Below are 26,669 nucleotides of genomic sequence, written 5' to 3'. Positions count from 1 at the left end.
GTACTAATCACATATGGAAATATTGTTCATTTTTATAATTACTAACAAACAGCTAGCAATATCTCAGGTATAATGTGATATAAATGGGCATTGGCAATGAATTTTCCTCTCATCCACCACTGCATTTCACACCACACTCCTCAATAAGATGTAGGGCTCTCAGCTATGAAAATATGAACATTAATATATAAACATGAATTAGTGACAGGTTGACTGATTCATTTCTCTACTGCAGGACATCCTTGATTTAACAATCTTAGTGTCCTTTTGTTAATAACGTTTTGCACTTTCTAATACTGCTGTTATTAGCTGATGAGTCACTTCGTTTAAGATCCAAGAAAGACTGGGCACCATAAGGAGCTACGGGTCTGAACTGGCAGCAAACAAAACTGTTGTTATAAGCTTGAGTGAGTCAGATACAAACAACCATAAATCAGCTGACAAGCATTTCAAGTCATTTATTGGGACAGGAACATGACAGAGTAATGTAAGTTGATCTGGACTGATGTATTTCCTTTACATTTATGTCTTACATTTATATAGAAATGTAACAAGCACCATTTGTCTCTGCATTTTACTAAGGTTAGCCATATGCATGGTTCACAACAGCAAAGCCTAGCATGCAAACAGTACCATAAGCAGGCAAATTCTAACAACCAAGAATGAGTAACACTTATTTGTTTTTACACAATATTACATTTTTAAAACTCTGTTTTTTATTTTCAATAATCAAACTATATAACATATGGCGAACGAGATAACCTTTTGATTGCTTAGGTAAGAAGGTCCATTCACTGAAGGAACCACTTACCATGTACTGCTGGCAGCCACTGTGCTATATGGCACCCAGTACATTCATACATTGTTAACTAGCTGTGTTAAAAAACGTGCAAGCACATTGTCTAAACATTAGTCAGTATTATTGACTTTCTTTGTGTTTTGCGATCTTGGAGTCAGGTAAGTAGCAGGGGGAAGGCAGGCTCAGCTCTCCCATACACACATGCTTGCATACAGAAGGTCCAAAAACCATCACCATGTGTTTTTTACTTTGTTTTTTGCTGTTATTTGGTGAAACGTGTGATAGTCCAGTGCACACTTCTCAATCTCTCTGCTCAAGAAATTTGGACAAAGCCTAAAGTAATGGGGGGACAAAGGCCCAAAAAGTGGGAAAGATTTTAAATATTACTATAATAAATTTAGAAAGTTGCTAGAGTAACATAATTTGTGTTAGCATGCATTATCTCAAGGATATGAAGTCTGAAACTCAAATGTATGCCATTATTTACTAACTTCATTCCTCAGTGATTTGCTAGAAAACCACAAATTTTATGAGGAACAGACTAAAAATATGAGGCAAAAATCTGGACAGTTGAGGGGTATGCCCCAGTGGGTATTTTCTTATGTGCAGTTCTCTTTGAGGTTGGGTGATAACAGGGAGTTACGATGTATATCGTCATTCAATAGAAGGATGTCCAAGATTTGTAGGGTGTTGATATAGCTTCTGTCTGTAAGGTACCAAAGATCCAGTATACAGAACCTCTTGAAGAAGTTTATCTTGCGCTATGATGGTAAGAGAGTGTGCAGTTACCTGCAAACACAAATATGTAGATGTATCTAAGCTGAGGAAGCATGCAACTTAACCTGTGACTTTATGTCAACGATTTATTGACTTCTTTATGTTTTTAAGTATGCCATTTTATTAAGGTAAGCTTGTTGTTGATCAAATAATGACAGCAAACTTGAATGTATGTGACTCAGTGGTCTCATTGTCTTCTTCCCATTAGTACAGTAGTTATATCAAAGATGAAGGCTGAGTTTTGGGAAGTACTGATCAGATGAATCTTCTTTTTTATAACGAAATTAATTATAATACAATATTACAGCTCCCATTATATTACAGATAAAATTGTCAAATATATAATTAGAAAGGGAATACAATGGGAAAAGGCCAAGAATACATTTGGACTGCAGGCTAGAGATTGCATTCTCTTTCAAGGATTGAGAGATTGCATTCTCTTTCAAGGATTGATATCAGAGTACAGACACAGAGAAAGGAATAGGGGAATCCTAAGTGAAAGACCAGCATTGGAACAGGTTTTAGTAGCATCTAGAACAGAAGGGCATATAAAATATTGTATGACAGCTATAGGAATCAATCAGATGAGGTTAGAGAGGATTGAGAAGAGAGACTGGATAGGCAATTCACAAAGAAACAAAGGGAGGATATACACACACACACACACACACACACATATATATATATATATATATATATATATATATATATATATATATATATATATATATAGCTCTCAAATATGCAACAAAGTCTAGAAAATGTAGGATCTTTGTTTGGAAGTATCTGCATAGGTATTTTTATATCCTAAGCAGACTCCAAAGAATTTTTTTCCTCAGACAGATTGCAAATGTTGGAGGTATGATGGGAAAGAAAGAGATAATTGAGAACATATTTTTTAGGAGTGTAATAAGCTGGCAGACTTTAAATATTCCCTGCAGACTACTCTGTCAAAAGTAATGGGTGAGCAAATGGGATATAACTAAGGACATGATTTTTCAAGCTGTGATACAGAATCAGAATTGCTAGACAAAGTATAGCCTTGTTGAGTTTAATTCTGGTGGCTGACAAAAAAAAAAATCAGTTACTAGAAAATGGATATCAAAGTCTAAACCAACTGTACTAGAAGTAGCGATTATAGTGACAGAGATAAAAGAACTGGAAGTGGGATCTCTAGACAAGGGTTGGAGCAAATTATATAGAAAAAAAATGGGAACTGTGAGAAAAATGCATGCAAAATAATGTTTTGGAGGAATGAGGTTTAAGGGAAGGCAGGAATTTAATGACTGCGTAGATGGTTATATGTGATGTATAATTTTTCAACTGAAAATATGTCAATATGGTTTGTTTTCATTTATATAAATGTAGGATTTCCTATGTCAAAGTGATAATTCAGTATAACAATGTTTCTTGTTTAAAAAAATGCTAAACGTATTTATTAATATTGAAAATAATGAATTATATAAATTCCAAATTATTAAATATTTCTTCATACTGCAAAAGTTGACTGAACAGACCCACAAAAGGGAGCACTCTCACAAAAGTTCCATAGTTTGAGATTAATCATGTCAAAGGTCACAGCAAAATTAAACTCTGTCTTCTCCTAAGTGTTATTTATTTTATTTATTTATTTATTTAGTTATTTCCAGTTTGGTTACCAGGGAAGTCCACTGGGTCAACATGACCCATTTTCAGTGGAGGCCCGCGGAGAAAAGCTCCAAGAAAGCATTGTACAAGTTCAAATTACAATAAAATGCAGGAGTATACAAGATAACATTGTACTGGGAAACACAAGTAAGAATTTACAACAAGCATAGTTGGAAGAATCTGTTAAGAGAGAAGTTAAGGGTGATTCAGTTACTTTTGGTGCAAGGGAAAATGAGTGTTGAGAGAGTGTCAGTTAAATTACATTTGTTGAGGAATCAGGTTATGCTTGCTTTATATGCATAATTAAAGTAGAAAGTAGAAAATTATTCACAATATTTACATTAATTTCAGGTTTAGTCAAGTGAGCACAGCTCTAGGAATTTTAAGTTGGTTAAAGATAGTGAAGCTAAAGAAGTTAAAGAGAGCTTGTAAAGGGTTATAGGTATGAGACTGTGGGAAATTAAGAGAGCTGAGTACCAGGGGAAAGGACCCCTAGGCCATAGAGATAGCAAGGATTAAGTGGGGTGGAGGCAGGTGCATTTCCATTTAGTGGACAAGTGTTTGAAAAGTTGGCTTTTGAAGTTGTCAGAGTTAGATGTGGTTCTTAGTGTGGAGGGAAGGGAATTCCATTTTTTGCCTACAGCATAAGAGAGGAGCAGTTGGCCAGCAGGGCGCTTAGGTTTGTGGATAGCAATTAGATTCTGCTGCTCAGATCTAAGTGTTCTGTTGGGAATATAAGGGGGAAGGATGTTAGCTAGAGCAGGGCATTTTGTGGGATGGAATATAAGTCTATGTGCTGTGGATAGTTGCAGGTAGTCCAGGTGGTTAGAAATTTCTAGCCAATTCAAGGATTGAAGGGTGAGGCAATGATGGGTGGAATGTTTGGAATTGGTGGCAAATTTAGAGATTTTATTGTAGAAGTTTTCAAGTCTGGAGGTTGTAGAGGCAGACAGGTTGGTTAGGAGAGGAGCACCATATAATAAGGAAGGAAGAAGATATGTAGTGGCCAGAGTATGCCTAGTGGAATTAGAGAGACAGTGATTGTTCCTATACAACATACCTAGCTTTTGGTGTTTTTTTAAATGTTTTGTTGAATGTGGGTGTCAAACCTGACGTGTTCATCAACAGTTCTGCCTAGGAGTTTAGCAGAAGGTACCACTTCTATGGGTGAGTTGGATTGGCTAAGGACTTTGAATTCATTTTTGTTATAGGAGTATGTCTTGGGGGGGGGGAATAGTAGGATTTTAGAATTATTTGTATTGAGAGAGAGGTGGTTTTGGTGCATCCAGTTTTCTGTTGTGGAGAATGCAGTTTGAGTTTTTGTCAGCAGTTCAGAGAAGTTAGTAGCAGAGCAGACTAACGTAGAATCGTTGACATATTGAATGCTTTTTGCATCTGGAATAGCAGTGTGGAAGCTATTGATGAAAATGTTAAAAAGCATGGGCCCAAGGATGGATCCCTGCGGTACGCCTGTAGGAGTAGGTAAGAAAGAAGAGATGGAGTTCTTCCATTTGACTGCCTGAGATCTGTCTGCTAGATAACTACAGAACCAGGATAGAGTTTTTGTTGAGAGGTGAAGGTTTGAGAGATGGTTGAGTAAGTGCTTGCGAGAAACTGTGTCAAATGCCTTAGACAGATCTAGTAAAACAGTAGAAACTAGGTGTCCAGAGTCTCTGGCTTGATTGACAGTTTCAAGAAAAGACAGAAGGGAGGTTATGGTGCTGTGGGCTGGGTGGAAACCATGCTGGGTAGATGTGAGAAGATTGTTTTGGGTTAGGAATGGCATACGTTGGTGGTGAATACATTTTTCAAGGATTTTAGAGATTGGGGAGAGCAGAGCAATGGGGTGGAAATTAGAGACACTTGTATTTTTGCCACCTTTATGGAGAGGGATGATATAAGCTGAGCACCAAAGTCTGGGGATGTAGGATTAATTTCTGGATCTGATTATAATGATGCTGATTGGGAGAGCAATACCATCTGCAGCATATTTTAGGCAGGAGGGGGAATATTGTCAGGAGCATTACTGCATGGTTTGAGTTTGGAAAGGAGTTTTTTTTATAAAGTTTGTGGAGACGGGTTTAAGCTCAAACAGAAGAGGAGGGTTGTTAGGAGAGTTTGGAGGCTGAGAGTGAGGGGCAGTTGGGTTATTTTTAGGAAAAGATTTGGTAAGGGCAGAAATGCTTTCTATGAAAAATGAATTGAATTCAGTGCCTAGTTCTGGGTCGGATTTGCTTGAGTCAGGACAGGGATTATGCTTTGAGCCTGGATGGAGGAGATAGTTTACAGAATTCCAGAACTGCTTTGGGTTTTTATTGTTATTGGACTAGACCTTGATATAGTAGGATTTTTTGTCCTTGGTGATTAGCTGGTTTACTAGGTTGTGGAGCTGTTTATATTGAAGCAGGGCAGTGGGCAGTTTATTATTTTGGTAGAGCTTCCAAAGTTTGTCTCTTTGGTGCATAGCCTGTTTTGTTTGTTTGGAAAGCCATGGAACTGTATTAGTTTTTATTTGTTTATATCTTAGGGGGGCTAGGGAGTTTAGAGTGTCAAGGAGGATGGAGTTGAAGTAGTCTATGGCTTTGTCAAGGGGAAGGGTTTTAGAGTTTGCCAGTTCATTTGTTTGAGTAAGTTTGAGAAAGTGGTGGGGTTAAAGTTGGTGAGGTTACGAGTACGAATGTATTGATGCTGGTATGGGGAAGAGCTAGTGGAGCGATGGATGAAGGCTGGGAGGTTGTCACTAATGGTATCTGGAATTGTGCCTGAGCTGGTTATTTTGTTAGGATTTGAGACTAGGATCCAATGTAAAGTGGAACCAGGGGGATTTGTTTTATTAGGTCGAGTGATAGAGTGGATTATTTGAGTAAAGTTGTAGAGACTGATGCATAGGGATGGAGAGGGGCTAATTATTTTGTTCCAGTCAATATTTACGTCTCCTAAGATATAAGTTTCATAGTTAATTTTTGTGGATGCCCATAAGAGAATCTCCTCGAGAGTTGAGCTATTATTACCAGGAGAGATATAGAGGGCAATGAAGCAAATATTTTTGTGCTTGTTTAGCTTAAGTAGTCCAGCAGTTAGTTTGGTGTTTTGGAATTGTGGGATTGGAATTTGGAGGGGAATTAAGGTGAGGAGGTTGGAGTAGACTAGGGCAGTGCCACCACCTTTTTTTCCTAGTCGGTCGTTTCTGAGAATATTGTATCCTTGGGGCAGGATCTCTGAGTCGGAGATGAAGGGTCTGAGCCAAGTTTCAGCTATGGCTAGGATGTCAGGTTGGTTGTGGTTTAGCCAAGTATGGAAGTGGTGAGCTTTATTACAAATACTCTGTGCATTGATAGTAATGATCTTTAGGTTATTAATGTGGGAGGAAGAAGTAGAGGGGTTGGTGTTATTACAGTGAGTAGGACCGGGGTTGGGATAGATATCACCGGCTTGGATTATGTTGTTGAAGGAAATGTCTTTTAGAAATTTTGGTTTGCTAGGAATGTGTTCAGGGAGTTTTGAGATTAGATTAGGTGACAGTATCTTAGCTTTGCAGGTGAAGAGGAAGAATTTAGGGTAGAATAGGTGGAGAGGGTTGGGCTGAATGAGAAAGGAGGAGATAGAGTGGAAATGTGAGTAATAGTGAGGATGAGGATGGAATTGTATGGAGGTTACTTTTGTGGGTAGTAATGGACAAGTAAGGGAGGAATATGAGCTAGCATAGCATAAGGGAATTAGGATGAGAGAAAGTTGACACTGGACCTGGAAAGTGTAGTAATTTAAGGAGACCATGTTAGATGAGAGAGAGAGATAGGTGTAGATGTGAAGGGGAGAGAAAGGCTGATAATGAGAGAGGGTTTATAGTGGGATTGAGGTATTCTAGGAATTAAGGGAGAGAGGAGAAGAGTATGGGTGAGTAGGTGGAGTATGACTGGAAGAATGTGGGAGGGAGGGATTTTGGTGGGAGGAGTTTAAAGGGGTGTAGTAATTGGGTAATAGGACTAAGAGGGAGGGGCAAATGATGAATAAGGGTAGGAGTACTGGGGCAGGTGGGAATTGGGGGCAGGGTAGGGGAGCAGAGTGAGCCTGCAGGGCGAATGGAGCGGGAAGAGCAAAAGAGGAGAGTGCAGCAGCAAAAAGTAACTGCAAGAAGCAGTTGAAATAACTAAAGAGATGAGGCTTGTACTAGATTATATGATTCTTTCTTGTTTTACTTTTTAGGCAAGATATTTTAGTCAGCTCTTACTGAGGGAGGCTGGGTAAGGAGGGAGGGGATATTACCAGGTGTGAATATTAGATCACAGCTTTCTCTCCTGGCTAGAGGCTCTAGTGTGAGGATTAAACCTATTGGGTATATAAAGAGTGACTGGCGGGGTTGAGTAGGCAAGTGCTGCCACCTAGAGGTGGAGGGAGACAGTGAGCAGCAGGGATGAATCAAAAAAAATTCTAAGATAGGGTTAACAGGAGGGGGGAGAAGGAAAGCGGTCTGCGGTGGGCTGCTAAAAATGCACACACGGAAAGTCAGACTAACTCAAAGGAAGTACAACAAGTTAGCAGAGAAATTAGTTGTAAGCACATACATTTACTCAATCTTGTAGGGGGTGCGGTTCTTTTTAGTGGTAGCTTTCTAAGTACCAGGCAAGCAGGTGAACTCAAGGTGTTTTTAGGAGTTTGCCAGAGGTATTTCTTTGCTTAAAATGTAGGGAGGGAGCACCCAGGGCAAGTTACTAAAGAAATGAGAGAGACACAACACAGTTAGTTAAATTGCAGGTAAAAAAGGTAAGAACAAGGGAAAGTAGGGGGGGCAGAAGGCAGAGTAGAGCAGAGGGGATACTAAAGCAGAGTACAGATAATGGAGGATAGGCTACAGAGAGATATTACTTGAGCTTCAGAAATGAGATTTGAATAGTAACAGTTTTTGCAGCTGAGTTATATATTAGAGCCCCAGGACAGTTAGAGAGGAAGTAGTTGTTTCACAGTAAAGCATGGAGTAGACAGTAGTAAGCAAAGCAATATCCAGCAGAAATACAGTATTAATTCATCATTACAGTGAAACTATAACATTAAAATAGCAATTCAAACAGCTTCAGAACAGTGTAAAAAACAGTCATTTGATGCCCTTACAAACAGTCAGAATTGAGCAATGTGAGAGTAACACATTTAAACTGTAATAACTTCCAACAATATAGTGAAACCACGGGAGTATTTCAACAGTGCAGTAGTTTAAAAGTGAAAAATAAAATAACAGCTTTAGCAAATGTATATATGTCGCATGGTGCCCATAAAACACAATGCACAGAGAAAAAATAAATAAAAACAGTTGTCCTGTGATATTCTGATGACAAAACAAAGTGGGCGGCCTTGGCTCTGTTGATGTTGACTGATCAAACTCTAATACAGTTCAAGATGAGATAGCAAACTTGAAGGTACTTATTTACTTAACTGTGTTTTTAACTGTGTTAACCAGGTTAGAACACTAATGCAAGCTCTTTTCAACCTCAGCCCAGAAGTAAACACAACACTATAATAACACAATGTAATGACAAAGGTAAAGCTTATACAATATTTACAATAAAGCTTACACAATACTTATAACAAAATATGAAATCATAGAGTAAATACAATACCAGGCGGCTATGGTGGTACAGCGGTTAGCGTTGCTGCCTCACAGCAACAGGTTCCCAGGTTTGATCCTCAGCTGGGGTGCCTTCTGTGCGGAGTCTGCATGTCCTCCCTGTGGTCGCGTGGGTTTCCTCCGGGTGCTCTGGTTTCCTCCCACATCCCAAAGACATGCTGTAGGTGGATTGGACACTCTAAATTGGTCCAAGGTGTGAGTGTGTGTGTGTATGTGCCTTCTGTGGAAGGTTGGGCGCCGGGCTGGCAACTCAACACTGTAAAACTCCACTGCCAATCATGAGTTGACAGGTGATCTGCTGTGGTGGCCCCTAACTGGGAAAAGCCGAAAGAAGAAGAAGAAGAGTAAATACAATACCAGTATACAATGTAAGACCTGCTGCACTCAGGGGGACATAAAAGAAGTTAGAAGAATGTAGTTCAGTAAAGCAGGTATTGATAATACGAGTTTAAGTCAAGCTATTGTGGAGAAGCAGTGATACTGGGCTGCTTTTGTGAGGCTGTTCCTGAATAGAAAAAGAATGAAGAATCACATGTGCCTTGTGGTATAGCATGTCAAACTTTAGAACCTAGGACAGAAAAACTATGGCTGATGCATTTTCTTGAAGACAGGGCAGAATGGAAGGAAGGGAATGGCAAAAATGAGAAAAACGAGCATTACTCCAGGAGTATATAATAGTCTCTGTGATGATAGTAGGTACTGCCAGCTATGCCAGACATAGGGCAGTGGATGTGTAACATATGCCAGTACAGCTAGCTGGAATTTTGTAAAGAATTAGACATCATTTTTATATCAAACTAATTTGTACAGATGCTTGCGTTGAAAAATTTATTTGTAAAGCTGCTTGTGTTAAAATGTATCGGTGTGTCTTGCTGGAAATAAAAGAAATGTACATGCTTAATTGTAATTGAATTATATGTATATGTTTTAACAGAGGATACCGGAACAGAAGAGGTTACTCTCAGTCCAGCCAACCTTAAAATATATCTGAAATTAAATCACTTTATGGGTTAAGCCATAAAGATGTTACCCCACAGCTTTGAATGGAGCCAGAGACAGAGTGTCTGTGCTAGAAAATAGTTTAGAGCTCTTGTAGGAAGAGTGGAATGATTTCATTGTTTTATAGCTTCTAGATGCTTTAATAACACTTAGCTAAATGTCTAGTGTGCATCATAGCACATAGGTGCTAAAACCTTGCAGCGTCTAGTGATGGGCTATAGTACGGGAAACAAAGTCAGATGACCAAATATGTGTGATGTCATTCTATCAGACAGAAATAATATTTATATATTAGTAGGCGATTGCTCCCAGTATTCTGTATTCTGTCTTGGTTCTGACAACAAGGACCACTCACCCACATCACCTTGTCTTGCTCTATTCAGTAAGTAGGAAAAGTAATTCTCTAGATCAGTAAGGAAAATATACTGAGAACAGTTAAGTATTGTTTTTCTGTAACTATGTGAGCCTTTCCAACTGTGTTATTTTCAATATTTCCTGTGACTGAAACTCTGGTGTTTACTGTAAATAGATATTTAATGCATTTTTGTTCCTTTATTATTAAATATATTTAAACTTTTCATTGTGGCTGTTCCTTTTTAGAAAAATATTTACATTATTAGAGTATTTTCATATATTTATTTGGTAATAACTCTGGCCACTCCAGAAAGCCTTGCTGTTTGGTCAACATTACCATTTGTATTAATATTAACTTCACTTAGTATAACTGGATACCCTTTTAAGAGCCTTATAGCAACTGACTGGTGACAGTGAGTCTGCCTTATAGTCTGGGCAAAGATGGTAGAGCAGGTAATCTGTGTCAGCCTTTACCGTGTGTGTGTGTGTGTGTGTGTGTGTGTGTATGTGTGTGTGTGTGCGCGCACGCGTGTGTGAAAGCTACTTGGAGCAGGGACATGAATCACTGGTTTAACAGTGAGAGAGTGGTGGAGGACTTGGCTTGGGCACTCACCTGAAGAATTATCTCTTCAGCTGCACCAGCGAGTAGTCTTACTGGGGACCTGGAGGGAGACAGACAGAGAAATCCAGGCCCTAGGCTATGTGTGTGACCTGTGTGTTCTTAAGGGAAATTGTGCTTGATGCAGAGAGAGGTCTGCATCTGGAAATACTGAGTGTAGCCATTTGTATTCCAAGTGAACATCTCTCTCAAGTGTCAGTGGTGAGGAGTGAAGTTCCTTGATTACTGGCCCAGAGTGGGGAAGTTACAGTCTCAACAAGCATCTACTTTTAAACTCTTTTCATGGAGGCAGTACTGAGTCCAAGCACCAGATAAAAACTGTTAAGGGATATTCAATACTGATGTAGCACCTTTGAGGATCCATGCTTTCTAATCATTGACCCTGAAGTACCATTCATCTAGTAAAGTGGATATGACTGCCAAGTTTGGCAATAATTTTAATTTCTGTGCACCATCATCTAAATAAAATTTTACTTCAAGTCTGATATTTGCAAAACAGCTGCAATCATTTGTATACAAAAAACAGCTTATTTCCAAGATGCTTTTGTTGATAAAAGGATTGTACTTACATCCTCCCCCTCAGAGCTTTGGCCTTCTGTTCTTCCTCTGCATTTCGTGGAGGTGCTGATGTTGGCAATGGGTCTGGCAAATAACCAGCATCCTTAAAGCTTCCCCGATAGGACCCATCTTCTAGAGTCTGTGAGAAAACACAGAGGCAGCTGTCACTAGTTATTTTCTTCATAGCAAACAGTAAACAAATCACTTGCTAAAGGTTACATAATAACAGTTAATGACATTTCATAAGAAAGTACAAACAATGACTTAAGAAGATTAGTCAGACATCATCAGTTCATTATGAAAAATATTAAACAACGTACTTTGGCAAACCATTTACTTTTTAAAAAATGGCAGAAAGGACAGATTCTGTCTTAAAAGTGTTCATCACATTTGAGGATACAATTTCATGCTACCAGGAGACTACCCATTGCATTCTGCTTCCATTATTTTAGCCAGTAAATGGTCCGACATAGGAAGTCATGTTTCTTTTTAATTCTGAACTGCATACTACAGTCTGCTGTCTGCATTTGCTGATACATTATCATCCTATTAGTCGGTACTTTGCCCTTACTATGCAGTTTTACTGATTATAGCATTTAATTAATTTTAAAGAAATTGAATAACCAAATATGTCCTATTAGAAGGCAGTAGGGCGTTTGATACTTTTACTGCAAAGGGCTGCAAAAATGGAGGACCCCATAGACCTGGTTACAGAACTAACATACTTAGGTAATGTTAAACATACAACATTTTGGAGCTCACTTTCAACAAAAAGTCTGAGATGACAGGAATCAATTTAATCAGATGCACAGACAGCACAGCAGTTTTCTAAAGGAAGAGGTGAGAAATGTTGGAACTGTAGCTGTTACCAAGTGCATTAAGTACACAACTACTGAAGTTTACAGCTGCATCTGTCCAGGGTCCCAGAATGTGCTTACTATACATAAAAGAAATGAATCAGCCATTCGTAATCAGCTTTGCTGACCTGAAATTGATACAGGTCACAGTATCCAAGGGTGGTTCATGCATCCCTGAGCATACAGTGACACAGCTATTTCACAGCAAAAGAGTGTAGGTCTCCTTTTATACACATACAGGGGCCAACCAGAAAGTTTCTGCAAAAATCAACTGGCACCTCACCTAAGTGTCATGTTTAATCATAGCCTCGCCTCAGGCTTTGTGCCCACTGAGTGGTGCGCAGCTACAGTTATCTCATTCCACAAGGGGGGAATCCACCTTGGATCCCAGGAACTACTGTCCCATCAGTCTGACGAGCCTGATCTGCAAAGGCATAGAACACATTATCATGGAACTTATAAACAAAGACACTGGCAACCTTCAAACACTGGACCCCACCCAGTTTGGGTTTGTGAAGGGCCAATCTTGTTTCTTGAACCTGACTGACTTCTTTGAATCAGTCTCCAGAGCTGTGGACGAGGGTAAGGTGGTCCACACAGCCTATCTGGACCTCGCCAAGGCCTTCAACACCATCCCCCACTCTAGAATCATAGATAAACTTACTAAGCTGGGCATAAATCCCTAAGTCACTCAATGGGTTGCCAACTGGCTTACTGACAGAACACAGACTGTAAAAGTAGCCGACTCCAAATCCAGCTCCAGATGAGTGACAAGTGGAGTACCTCAGGGTTCAGTCCTGGGACCACTCTTGTTTGTCATCTACTTCTCTGAAGTACAGGCCGACACTAAGGGACTCTGGTTAACAACGTTTGCAGATGACTGCAAACTGGGAGCCATTATTGAATTCCCAAATGATGTGGATATTCTATAAAAGGGCCTTACAGAAACAGATGCCTGGTGCCAGAGCCATGGGCTCAAGCTTAATGCCAAGAAATGTATAGTTATCTCTTTTGGAAAAAAACACGTACCCATGAATTTCCACATAGGTGGCAGTACACAAACATCGAAAGTGTGATGAGAGACTTAGGGACACAGGTGGACAGTGGTCTCACCTTCGATAACCACATTGCCACAAAAGTCAGGAAATCTTTCTATGTGGCACACCTCATCACTAAGGGCTTTTCATCCAGAAAAAAGGAGGTCATTGTCCCACTGTATTCATACCTCATTAGACCCATTATAGAGTATAATACCCCATTTGGTATGTAACTCACAAGACATCTGCAACAGCTGGAAAGGCCACAGAAATACCTCACTAAAAGAATCACAGGCCTAAAGCAGATGCCATATGCTGACCGTATAAAAAAACTCCAGCTATACTCTGTGGCATATCGTCTACTCAGAGGCGTTCTCTGCTTAACATACAAGGCCATGTCAAATATTGAGCTATTGGACATGCTCCACTTAAAAAAATCCCAATCCCTCAGAGCCACACGCTCCAGGGATATAAACATTGTCATCTCAATGAACAAAACATGCTGGAGGGATAGGTTCCTGATCCACAGACTCCCCATACTCTGGAATCGACTGCCCATACATGTCAAGCAGAGAGCCTCCTTGGCCCTCTTCAAAAGGAACCTTGAGGACTGGATGGGAGATAGGAAATTCACCCCGGGGATCATGTCAGTCGCCCTGCTAGACAGGGGTCTAGGGAAGTAAATATTGTGGGAAGAAATATCCAGGGAATTGTTATGGCTAGGCTTGTATAGGCCCTAGGGCCGATAGCCTAGTACCAACCTATGAACCTATGAACATACTGGTGAAGTCTGATTCTCTGGCCTGAATGCATTAGTAAAAAAAAAGCACCATTGTACATTCATAAATCAGGGTACTGAAATTTTTTTTTTTGAGGAATTTGCATGTCTCGCATGGGCCTTAATAAAAACATGTTTGTCCACCAACACTAAAGTGCAGATGGCTAATATATATAAAATCAAACAAATAGAGGAAATAAAATCATGTATCAATATGCTCCTTGAATCAAAACTCAAATGAACTGCTATTTTATTTATGGGACTGAAGGCAAAGGCCCTTGAGGCTCATTTTAAGCCTAGCCAATTTCTCTTTATAGGCTCAAATTATCCTATCCAATTTGGTTAGGTTCATAGGGTTTATAGGGTGCTACTAGGCTATCGGCCCTAGGGCCTATGCAAGCCTAGCCATAACAATTCCCTGGATATTTCTTCCCACAATACTTACTTCTCCAGGCCCCTGTCTAGCAGAGTGACTGACATGATCGCCGGGGTGAATTTCCTATCTCCCATCCAATCATCAAGGTTCCTTTTGAAGAGGGCCAATGAGGCGCTCTGCTTGACATGTATGGGCAGTCTATTCCAGAGTATGGGGAGTCTCTGGGTTAGGAACCTATCCCTCCAGCATGTTTTGTTCATTGTGATGACAAGGTTTAGATCCCTGGAGCATGTGGCTCTGAGGGATTGGGATTTCTTTAAGTGGAGCATGGCCAATAGCTCAGGGTTTGACATGGCCTTGTATGTTAAGCAGAGATCGCCTCTGAGTAGACGATATGCCACAGAGTATAGCTGGAGTTTTTTTAGACGGTCAGTATATGGCATCTGCTTTAGGCCTGTGATTCTTTTAGTGAGGTATTTCTGTGGCCTTTCAATCTGTTGCAGATGTCTTGTGAGGTACATACCAAATGGGGCATTATACTCTATAAAGGGTCTAATGAGGGATGAGTACAGTGGGAAAATGACCTCCTTTTTTCTGGATGAAAAGCCCTTAGTGATGAGGTGTGCCACATAGAAGGATTTCCTGACTGTTGTGGCAATGTGGTTATCGAAAGTGAGACCACTGTCCACCTGTGTCCCTAAGTCTCTCATCACACTTTCGATGTTTAGTATCCTGCCACCTATGTGTTAATTCATGGGTACATGTTTTTTTTCCAAAGGGGATAACTATGCATTTCTTGACATTAAGCTTGAGCCCATGGCTCTGGCACAAGGCATCTACCCATCCCATGGATGAAAATTATATATCACCCTTAATAAGAATAACTGGGATCAGACCATAAATAATTTGAGGGGATACAAATATTAAAAAATGGTGTATCCTGAAGCAATATAAAGCAAAATGGTGTAAGCATTTACTTATGAACCCCTTCAGAAGCCATGTACTGCATGTTACTGCTTTGAATGAAATGACACTAATGCACTTAAAGAGGCATCCATATTATACATACAAATCTGTAAACGGTTCCAGCTCCATGAACATCAACATGTTTTTCTGAGAAAGTCACTATACATCAGGCTGTTGGCAAGCTGAGAGTTTCAGGGCAATTAACTATCTTTGCTAATGAGGATACAGGATTAATTGCAAATGCTGTTTTTGTTGATGTAAAATATGATACTGGTGACCATTCTTAGCTCCTTGACCAACTGTTCTGGTGCTGGTTTTGCTAATGGATATCCAAAGTGGTTTTAAAAGTATTCAACCAACAGACCAGTCTCATTTTGCAGTGGATTCTCAGTATCCACCACCACCCTTTCAAAAAAGGTGCACCCAAAGGTTCTGTCCTTGATCCTAATTTTGTTTAATGAATTTCTGCTGTGAACTTGGAGGTTGGCATAAGGGGGTTGGGTTTGGCATAATGGGTTAGGTGTTTGCCTCATAAACACTTTGTGAGAGGTTGGCTAGACTTAAAATTGCTCACAAGAGCAGCTAATTTAGGAGTGGCTTAGAAACCTATGAACAGACCACTCTCTCTGTTATGCAGACAATCTGCTTTGCTTGGGTTTCTCTTCTACAAATACACTTCTAGCCACAGAACTGCTGCATTACTATGTGCTATTTAAATAAATCATTCAGCTGATGACATTTGACCATCTACATCTTGAAAACTCTCCATAAGTTCTAGTTATCATCTCTTCCATTCACATCTTCCTGACTCTGTCTCCTTACCAATACTGCATTTTATTTATTTAAGACCTTGTTAACCAGGTAGATGGGCTGGTCCTGGGATCCTTTTCAGCCACAAGCTGGATGTAATAACATCACGTGTTACAAAGCAATTACATGACATAGCACATTGAGCAAACATCATACAAGGAAAGCATTCATTACAAAGCACGTACAAACAGTACTTTGAATAAACATATTAATGTGGAAAAAATGCTTCAGTTATGTGTACAATGAATAATATGACAGAGCCTTCATATTATAGTGAAAATTAATTTCTACATTAGTAATAAAAATGTACAAAACAATATGTAACAATAGAAGCACACATTTAGAAATGATTGCCTGAAATTATAAAGGGAAACAGAGAAACTGTCTACAGAGGTAGTTGTGAAAGTGACTGTTTACATATATGCAGAGTTAAACTACTTTAGGCAGAGAGCTGCATGGCTTAATGACATTGTGAGGATTCAGTCACAGAGGTTGTGTCTTTAGTTGTTACCTTAAAGCACATATTTTTGTATAAAGTATCTAGATATTTATGTAGTTTTTCCCGAAGCATTTGTAGTTAGTGGTACTTTTAAGACGTAAGAGGAGATGGTTCCAGTTGGCAGGGATTTTTTGAGGTTTTTTTGCTCTAAGGCAAGACCAAAGGGTAGATAATTTAGAGAATGTATGTTGTCGTAGCAAGTTGTGACTGCAAATGCCACTGAATGACACTTTTCCAAACCTGCCTCAGCTTTTGAGGATTTCATACCCTTCGAGACCTGAAACCTTATATGCCTTTTACTTTGCACAAAACCTCTATTTAATCTGTTATCATGACTTCCCAATTTAGTGGCTTTAAATCAACCCCCCCAATCTTTCTTCCTTCCTTCTTCTTTCATTTATTCACTGCCATTATTACTTACAATCTTTACTTTGAAGGAAGAAGCCCATATCTGAGTTAGACTTTTATTTTGTTCCCCGTTGTGTCTAAAACTGCTGTATATAGCATACATAAATTAAATGTCTTGTTTCCATTAAGAAATGATAGCAACTATTTTCTATTACTGATTTACTACTCTGCTTTGTTCTATATTACTTTAATTTGTTTTTATTGTTCATTTTATCTGTTTTACTGCTTTATCTTTTGTAATTTGCGTCTGGCTTGTTTTGTGGCTCGAAAGCATCACTGGACCATACAGCTTAAAGAGTTATTAACAAACAGCTAAACTCTCCATATACTGATGAGCCCAAGCAAGGGCAAAAATGGTGAATAGATAGTGGAATGTGGCTTTTTGGTCTGAGTATTTTAATTAATACTTTGTATGCCATCGTACGTTCAGCAGCCTGCGTGTTAAAACACTGCTTTTTAAAAGCATAAGTTTGTAAAAATCCAATGGTGCTCAGATAAAGGGAAGTTAGAAACTGTTTTTGTACTGGTGTTTCACTGTTTTGCCATAGCCTATCTCTAGAAGGGTCTTGTGGCATAGTTCTTTTTTGCTCTTGAGAAGAAATAAGTGACTTTCTGACTTTGTAGTTGTTGACATGGCACTTGTCTCCATGGATAGCCACTCCCACAAATTCATTTGCAGAATGTGTATATATGCACAGATATATGCATATGGCATTAAGAGAAATGATAATGTTTTCTTGCAACTTTTATTCTTCATTTGCACTGCAGAGAATGGTAGTTAGCAGCAAGAATTAAAAGACTGAACTGGGTACAATGCTTTCTACAGGGAAACAGCAGCAGTGCTGCTCTGTATTATCTGCCCACAACAAAGCATTCCTAACAGCAGAAGACTGGAAAAACTCCCTTATCAGCCTCAACAAAAAGTTGAGATCCCTCATCAAATCCTCTAAAGCTAGCTATGAAAACAGAATTGCAGCAGATAGTAAAGACAACCACAAGGCCTTCTATAGTTATGTAAAGAATCTCCACGTCAATAGCCAGAATTGCTCGGAGCTGTTGGACAATGGCACCTCCTATACTGAGCCAACAGATATTGCCAATATACTGGCCAACATATTCAGTGCCAACTTTACTCCCCCAAGGACTAATCACAATACCAGTAGAATGCCAGGCATCCAGTATTACTGCACAGTCCAAGGCCAAGAATACAACTTCTATGAGATCTGACAATATCCCTGGCTGTGTTCTACAATTACTACAGAGTGAACTGGCACCTCACCTGCGTGCCCTGTTCAATCACAGCCTCACCTCAGGCTTTGTTCCTACCGAATGGCACACTGTACAGTCATCCCTCTCCACAAAGGAGGAGCAACTACAGACCATGGGAACTAATGCCACATTAGCCTGACAAGTCTGATATGTAAAGCTATGGAACGTATCATCATGGACTTATAAACAAGGATATAGGGAATCTCCAAACTCTGGAACCCACCCAGTTTGGTTTTGTGAAGGGTAGATCATGCCTGCTCAACCTGGTCGACTTCTTTGACTCAGTCACCAGAGCTGTGGATGAAGGCAAGGTGATTCATACAGCCTACCTTGATCTGGCCAAGGCCTTTGATATCATTCCTCACTCAGGAATCATAGAAAAACTCACTAAGCTAGGCATTAACCCCTATACCACTAGGTGGGTTGCAAACTGGCTCACAGAACCTACAGTATGAAAGTAGCTGACTCCAGGTCAGACTGCCGACCAGTCACGAGTTGAGTCCCACAGGGTTCACTCCTGGGTCCTCTCCTGTTTGTTATCTACTTCTCTGAAGTCCAGACAAACACAAATGGACTCTGGCTGACAAAGTTTGCAGACAATTGCAAGTTGGGAGCCATAATTAACTCCCCAAGTGATGTTGACATCCTACAGAAAGGCCTCATTGAGACCAATGACTGGTGTCAGAACCATGGCCTTAAGCTCAATGCCAAAAATGTGTCGTCATCCCCTTCAGGAAAAACCCGGTTCCCATGAATTACCACATTGAAGGTAGTCCAGTGAACATAAAAGGCATCATAAGAGAACTGGGAACACAGGTTGACAGCAACATCTCTTTTTACCACCACATTGCCACTGTGGTCAGAAAGTCCTTCTATGTGGCATATCTCATTACTAAGGGTTTTGCATCCAGAAAGAAAGAGGTCATTGCCTCCCTCTACTCTTCCCTCATTAGGTCAATCATCGAGTACAATGCTCCATTTGGCATGTACCTCACTAGACACCTGAAACAACTGGAGAGGCCACAAAAGTACCTCACAAAGAGGATCCTAGGCCTTAAACACTTGTCCTATATGGACAGACTCAAAAAAACTCCAACTATTCTCTGTCTCACATCACCTACTTAGAGGCGATCTCTGCTTGACTTACAAAGCCATGTCTAACTCAGCTCTGTTAGAAGTGTTACATCTAAAGCAATCCCAATCCCTCTGCACTACACACTCCAGAGACCTCAACCTCATTACCACAATCAACAGAACAAGCTGGAGGGACACGTTCCTAACCCAGAGACTGCCCATGATATGGAAAAGATTTCCCACACATGTCAAGCGGAGCGCCTCACTGGCCTTCTTCAAGACAAACCTTGATGAGTGGATGGGAAATAGAAAATTCACTCCAGGGATCAGTCCAGTGTCTCTTCTTGACAGAGGCACTGGGAACTAAGGTTGGGTGGCACGATGCCAGGGTAATCCTATGGGCTAGGCTTGTAAAGGCTCCAGGGCCATTAGCCTAGTACACACCTATGAGCCTATAAGAAAGGATGCATTAGAGAAAGTTCTATCAAATGAGAAAGACTTATTTCCAAATAATCAACTACATCAGATTAAATGGCAATATACTGAAATAAAACTTAAACAATAGCTGACAAAACAAAGGTTTTACTGGGCAAATATAACACAACCCTTTCACAGTTACAGATGCAAAAAAAAAAAAAACACACACAGCAAATCTTACACCACCAAACCTTGCTTTTGATGAAAGACAACCATCTCAGTGGTATCCCTGTTCCTTATTTCATATACTATAATGCACTCTAAAGGGTGCTGCAACTTGCAAAAAGTCTGTGCTCTAAGTTGCAGGACCACTAGATTTAAAGGCTGATTTGCTTGAATGTCTCTGCAACAGCCCATTCTATGAAATGGGAAACTACATGAAGCAATGACAATTCCACACAGGCCAGTTATTGATTCACTGAGGTCAAACAAGTACTGTCTGAGTACAGTGGATTAAAGAACTGCTCAACTACTACTACAGGAGATATCTACTGGCAGAGGACATTACTGCTACATGAAACATACGATGCACAAATAATTCTACGGTATTATATATATATATATATATATATATATATATATATATATATACATATATATATATATTACATAGTAATTATTTTACAGTGAGTAGTTCTACTCTCTGATAGAAGCAGTATCCAACTTTGTTTGAGTGACTAAAAGACAGCCTCACATGGCACAACAAATACTACTAGTGCTTCCTGCAAAAGCACCAAGACAATGTTTCTCTGCCCAGTCAAACAGTGAAGCAGTTGTGCAGCTTATTAAGAAAGACTACTAATTTGTTTCACTATTGTTTGCATCAAAAATATAACCACGCATTGTCCACACTGCAAAGGATCATGGGAAGAACATGCAGCTTCTCATGAAATAATTAAGACCACTCCAACTTTAAATATTCATTGGATGGAAGCCACTGAAATTAAGCCTGATTTGCTTGGCAGCCCATCATGGTCTTCCTTTTTTTCTTTTTCTTTATGTGGGCTTATTCATATAACCATAACTTCACTAACTGAGAAAGGAGTTAAAATGGCACCGGATATTTTATGAAAAATTCTAAATGGCAACATAATCTACATTCTGAAGTAAATTATAAACTGTAACGGTAAGCTGGGCCCTGTTTTCTGCCCAGCTAATCAAAAGTCAGCCAGTCACAGCATAAGGATGCCAACACCCATATATTCAATTATAGATCTGTTGCAAGCATTACAAACATTATATAAAATAACGAGCTTCCTAGCTATCCAGGGTAACTGTTTAAAATCTCAGAACCTGCGTTGCCGAATCCCAAGATGTGTCAACTAAATGAACAAAAATATAGACTCACACACACTAAGTTTGAGATTGCCATTACTCAGAATATTCCCTTTACTCAACGTTATGGAGATCTTGGAGTTAGTATCAAACCTCTCAACTGTTCAGATTTTTACCGCATATTTCTGGTGTGTTCCTCATAAAAAGTGTAGCTTTCTGTTAAACCACTGAATACTGAAGTCATTAAACAATGTTAGACATTTTAGTTTATGTCTTAATATCCTTCAGAAAATGCATTCTAATGCAAAATCTGTTACTCCAGCAACTTTCTGCATTTATAAGAGCAGTAATTAAAATCTGTCCCTATTTTCAGACCTTTTGTCCCCCTGTTATTTTTGGCTTTGTCCAGATTTCTAGCAGTAAGAGGTTAAGAGGTATGGTTGGTATATATAAGTTCTGGAGGTTTTTTTCCATGTCAGGGGTTGGGGGGGGGGGGGGGCTTGCCCTCTGCAAAAATATAAGTTGAAAGGAGAAAAAGAATGTTCAGTATTCACTCTTCTTTTTTATTTTCTCTGTGTCTTGGAAGTCAGCAAAAGGAGTCTCAACATTTCAATAGGGAACTGTTTCTAGTCTTTTTAGTGCCTATACAGTTTTTAGGTTACTGTATGAACTGAAATGCAAATGCTTTATAACATAACCACTTGCAGATGTGTAAATTTGCAACAATTTGTTTTTCAACTAATTTGAAATAATGAAATACACTATTTTAATGGGCCTGCAAAATAATTATGTAAACCTCAGAAAGTGTATGTTGATGCTTGGAATACCAAGTGCCTGGGGAACACCTATGTGTTACCTGTGTACCTGATCATACCTAATGTTACCTGTGTACCCCATCATACCTGACATCCATTTAACAATGAAGCTTAAAAGAGATGCTATGTTTTGAACACTGAAGTGTCAATAAGGAAAAGCAAATGTTTGAAGACAAAGAGACCATCTGCTAGTAACCTTACCAGCCCATTTAAAATAAAAACCCAACTAAAATGAAAATTTTTGTAGATCTCAGGCTCACGTCCTTCCCAGACTGTATTCATGTTATTTTTCTGTTCGATTGCTAATAAGCATGCAAGTGCCATACGGTTAGTTTATAGATCACACAGCCAGGAGGTCAGGCAGGACAGGGAACTACAGCCGTAATACATGTGGATTTTTTGAAAGGATATGTTGTATTTATAATTAGATGAAACATATTAAACACATAAAATTAGACATAGTGGGGGACAAATTCCTGGCAGAGGGTGTCAAGGTACACATTAAAGTAACATCATTCATTATATTTGCTAACGGATATAATTCAAGGCAGCGGCATATGTTAATGAGGTACTGATTACCCCATGGGACACTTTGGTCTGGATAGAGCTACATATAACTATCCTCAAGAAAAAAGCAAAAATAAACTAGTTAAAAAAAACTGTATGCTTGAATAAATAACTAGCTGCAAGTTACATAAATATATGTACCAAGGACTTAATCAGATATAGGACTGGATTCCAAAAGGTTCTAGAACTCAGACATGTATACCATGTCCAGTTCTATAACTGGCCTCCATGATTCTTTAAGCCTCATATCCTAATGAGAAATCAAGGAGATGTATTCTTGAGAGTGCATGTTCTCTGAGGTTTTCTCTCACCTCCCAAAAAAATGCTTTACATTTCCACCTCAAATTAACCCATGAATGGAGCTGTGGGCAGCATCACAGACTCTAGATAGTGTCTAAAGGGCACTGCTTTTGGCATCAACTGCGGTGAGCTGTATCCTCTACACAGGAAAACACAGATCACAGACTGCACACTGTGTCAAGGCTAGCCACTCAATGGTGTAAAAACTGGCTCTAGGTGATTCAGTCATGTTGACTAATGTTACCAAAATGTCATAAATATTTGATAGTGATAAGTGGGTTAAGGACTTGGCCTACTTTAACTTATGTCAGGGACACATTCTAACAGTGAAAGGGCTGTATGAGCCCCTTTGGCCAGTGTGTGTGTGCCTGCCATAATGCTCACGAATCTCTGGTCAATAAGCAACTGGCCTGCCAGTGTCCATTTGCCAGCTTGGGTTACCTGGGATAGCTCTGTTGAGCACAAGCTGGACATAAAATCAGTCAAAAAGCCAAACTTGAACTAAGGACTGCTACACTCATTGCAGGCTCACCACCACAATGAAGACTGGAAATGCATGATATGATGGTAAGGAGGAAGCTGGACATCCTATGCATCTGGGAGACAAGATGGAAGGGTAGTGTAGCAAAGCCAATTCCCTTGGAATCCAGAGGCTACTACTGAGGAGAAGGGCAGACTAAAAATTCTGTGGGAATTGGGGTGAGGAAGAGACTTCAGAAGACAGTAAAGAATGTCACCAAAATTAATGAATTACTCATGGCAATCTGGTTCCAGTGTAAAGATAGGACAGTATTCATAATCTCGGCCTATGCCCAAAACACGGTTGTGATATTGAGGAAAAAAAGTGTATTCAAACTCCAATTGCATGACCTACAATTTAAAGCAGGATAACACAAATTGGTGTTGAATGTACATATGAAATACAGAACAGGATGTGATGGCTGCCTGGGTAAACATGGGTGGGAAAAAGAGAATAATGAAGTTAAGACCATTCTAGTCTCCTGTCTGACAAATGGCTGGCTTAGAAAGACAGGCAGTCACAATATCACACACAAGAGTGGCCAATACACAACTCAGGTAGAGTTCCCGCCAGTAAGGAAAGGTTATTGAGGTAGAATCGGATTGCAAAGTCATCGCCAGTGAAACTGTCGGCCCACAGCATAAACCACTCATTGCCACAATCGCCTGCAAGGAGTGCTCAGAGAAGGCTCTAAGGTCAATAGAAACTAAGCTGAAGACCTGAAAGTTGACTGGAGAGAAAGCAGAAGAGTTCAAGGGCTTAGTCAGGATAAGTTCCCAAGGAAGGTGATTTGGGCAGTCCTGTAGTTCAAAATCTCAGAAACATTGGTAGAATTACTGCAGATGATGTAAAAGGACCCAATGACTTGGGTACAGTGTTTAGTCTCACAGAGGGGTTCCCGGTGGGTGCACTTCAGGGTTTAGCTCTGAGCCCACTGCTGTACATACTGCTTATGGACTATATTAGGAAACAGGTTGGAGGGAACATATCAACAAAGTTGCTGTATGCAGATGACATGGCATTACAGGGGAACTAAGCAAGAACTTCAGCAAAGGGTAAGTGAATGGAATGCAAATCTGAAGGCACATGGGATGGAACCGAGTACAAATAAGACAGTTGTCATGGCAGCAAATGGGGGAAATCAGAAGAAACTAAGAAATGAGATAGAATGGAAAATAATGGAACAGGTTAACGGCTTCAAGTATCAGGGAGGGGTGGTTCAAGTGAAGCAAAGTCTGAATGAGGAGGTCAAAGCTAGAGTCAGAGGGTCTGCAGCCAACTGCCACAGAGTATCAGGAGGAGTATATGACAGACAAATGCCAAAGAAGATAAAAGGTACGGTGTACAAACAGTGGTGCACCCAGTACTAATGGATGGTACAGAAACCTTGGCAGTGAAGGCAGAGATGAAATACCTGAGATGGGTAGCATGTACACTGTGGGACAGGACATCAGAACAGAAGCCAAAGCTGCTCCAATTGCAGATAAGGTCAAAGAGAATGGAATATGATGATTGGACGCATGCAGAAAGGAGTAGACAATCTTCTGATGAAGATTTTGGACATAGAGGTAGAAGGAGGGAGGGTATAATGACAGCCATTACATTGATGGAGGAATTGTTTGGCAGAAGACCTGTGAAAGTCAGACAAGAGTGTTGAAGAATGTAGGAAAGTGGCACTGAATCAAGAGAGATGGTGGCAGTTGACATGACACCCTGACCCAATGTAGAAAATGGGAAATAGGGGGTTGTCGATGGGAAGGTGTACTCCTGATGCTACAACTCTGTATCCCCTCACTCTGCCATAACATAGTGAAAATATAAATTGATGTAAAAAAATGTAGGTAAACTTCCAAAGCAATTGCATTGTCCACTGAAACCAAATGGCCACTCCAGCTGAGTGAGGCTATCCCCTTATATGCTGGTAATGTTACTGCAGGTATTACTTGGGGAAAACCTGTGTCGCTGTAATGCTACTGATACACAAGAGGAACAATACAAAGAGCTTCCTAACTGTTTCACAGGGGATGAATATAACTGCACTGTACACCTTGACGTGTTGTGCACTTCAGCTGTGCACATTAACAGGATAATACCCATATTCTTCTTGCTTGCCTACTGCAAGCATGACAGTTTCCTCATCACAACTGCAGTAGTATGGCTGACATATAAGTAGTGCTGTATAAGTGGCCAAATTCAGCGAACAACAGTGGCTAGTGATGGAATCAATTGCTTTTGCATTATGCATAGGTAATAGGATTCGTTGTCATAGAATGTTTCTGAATCACATTACCTGTACTTGGTCAAGTGCTCACCAGTCAGAGAAGTGATCCTAATGCACTTTATAGCATTAGGTATACACTGCTACCTGCTATGATACTATAATAGGAGAGGACTAGGTTTGGGGTAGTTTTACAGGATGATGGAGGCCCTCTGCAATGCTGCTCTACAGCTTTTGGAGTCTGGCTCATAATGCACAGACCCACAGACCCCTATTATATATTTAGTCCTATCTAGACAGCAACATAACTAATAACAAAACCTCAGCTATATGAACATTAGTAGTGCTACATTATGCATACCTAACATTAACAAAGCTGTAAAATTATGTGTGAGGCATGTCCATATATTTATATGAGTAAGGCTATTAGAAAATTTAAGAATGACATGTTGTAACACATTCTGATGCTAACAAGTACTATATTACTAACGTATTATGTAAACATTCAAATGAGACAAACTGGGAACATTAAGTCTCACACATTAAAGGGTGTTTATAGTAACATGAGACTGGGTCATTTAAGCAATCAAGTAAAAGATGAAGACTGCAACTGTCAATTTTATCTACAGGGCAATAAGACTCCAGATCTAACTGAAACTGGTCACTATTTAGTACAAGACATTCAGAACTTTAGATATGGTTCTATCAACAACTATTTTGCAATGGGACTTGTATATATTGGGGAGTTTTTAATTATATCTGAAGGAGTACTTGGCATAAAAGTGTATGTTCTTCCTAAAATAGAATATAACGGTTTCCTTAAGCCATCTTTTTTTGTGCGTTATATAAGTGTACTGACTGGACTGGGTATTCTGCTTGAGTATCCTTCACTCAATAATAAGTACACACAAGAATCAAAACAATGCAATACCAGAAGAACAGAATCACGGGAATTTTGCTGAATAATGTCATAGCTGGTGATGGCACTGTATAGGATAGAAGGCCCTCCTTAAAACAGAAACAGTAGTTGTCATAATGGTATGCATTGGGTAA

General features: G+C 39.7%; 1 protein-coding gene across 7 annotated transcripts in view; it reads right to left on the bottom strand.

Moving 5' to 3' along the window:
* The window catches only part of KALRN (kalirin RhoGEF kinase), a 4,346,166-nt gene that overhangs the window by 626,108 nt on the left and 3,693,389 nt on the right, over positions 1-26,669 (bottom strand). For all 7 annotated transcript variants that reach the window (XM_044074926.1, XM_044074921.1, XM_044074920.1 and 4 more), the window contains one exon: positions 11,382-11,509. In XM_044074926.1, the coding sequence (XP_043930861.1) occupies positions 11,382-11,509 (128 nt within the window). The remainder of the gene's footprint in view (positions 1-11,381; positions 11,510-26,669) is intronic.

The sequence above is a fragment of the Protopterus annectens genome, chromosome 6.part0, assembly GCF_019279795.1.
Source record: "Protopterus annectens isolate FY-2018-M chromosome 6.part0, PAN1.0, whole genome shotgun sequence".
Lineage (NCBI taxonomy): Eukaryota > Metazoa > Chordata > Ceratodontiformes > Protopteridae > Protopterus > Protopterus annectens.
The sequence above is the reverse complement of the archived record's forward strand: the minus strand, read 5'-3'. Positions and strand labels throughout refer to the sequence as shown.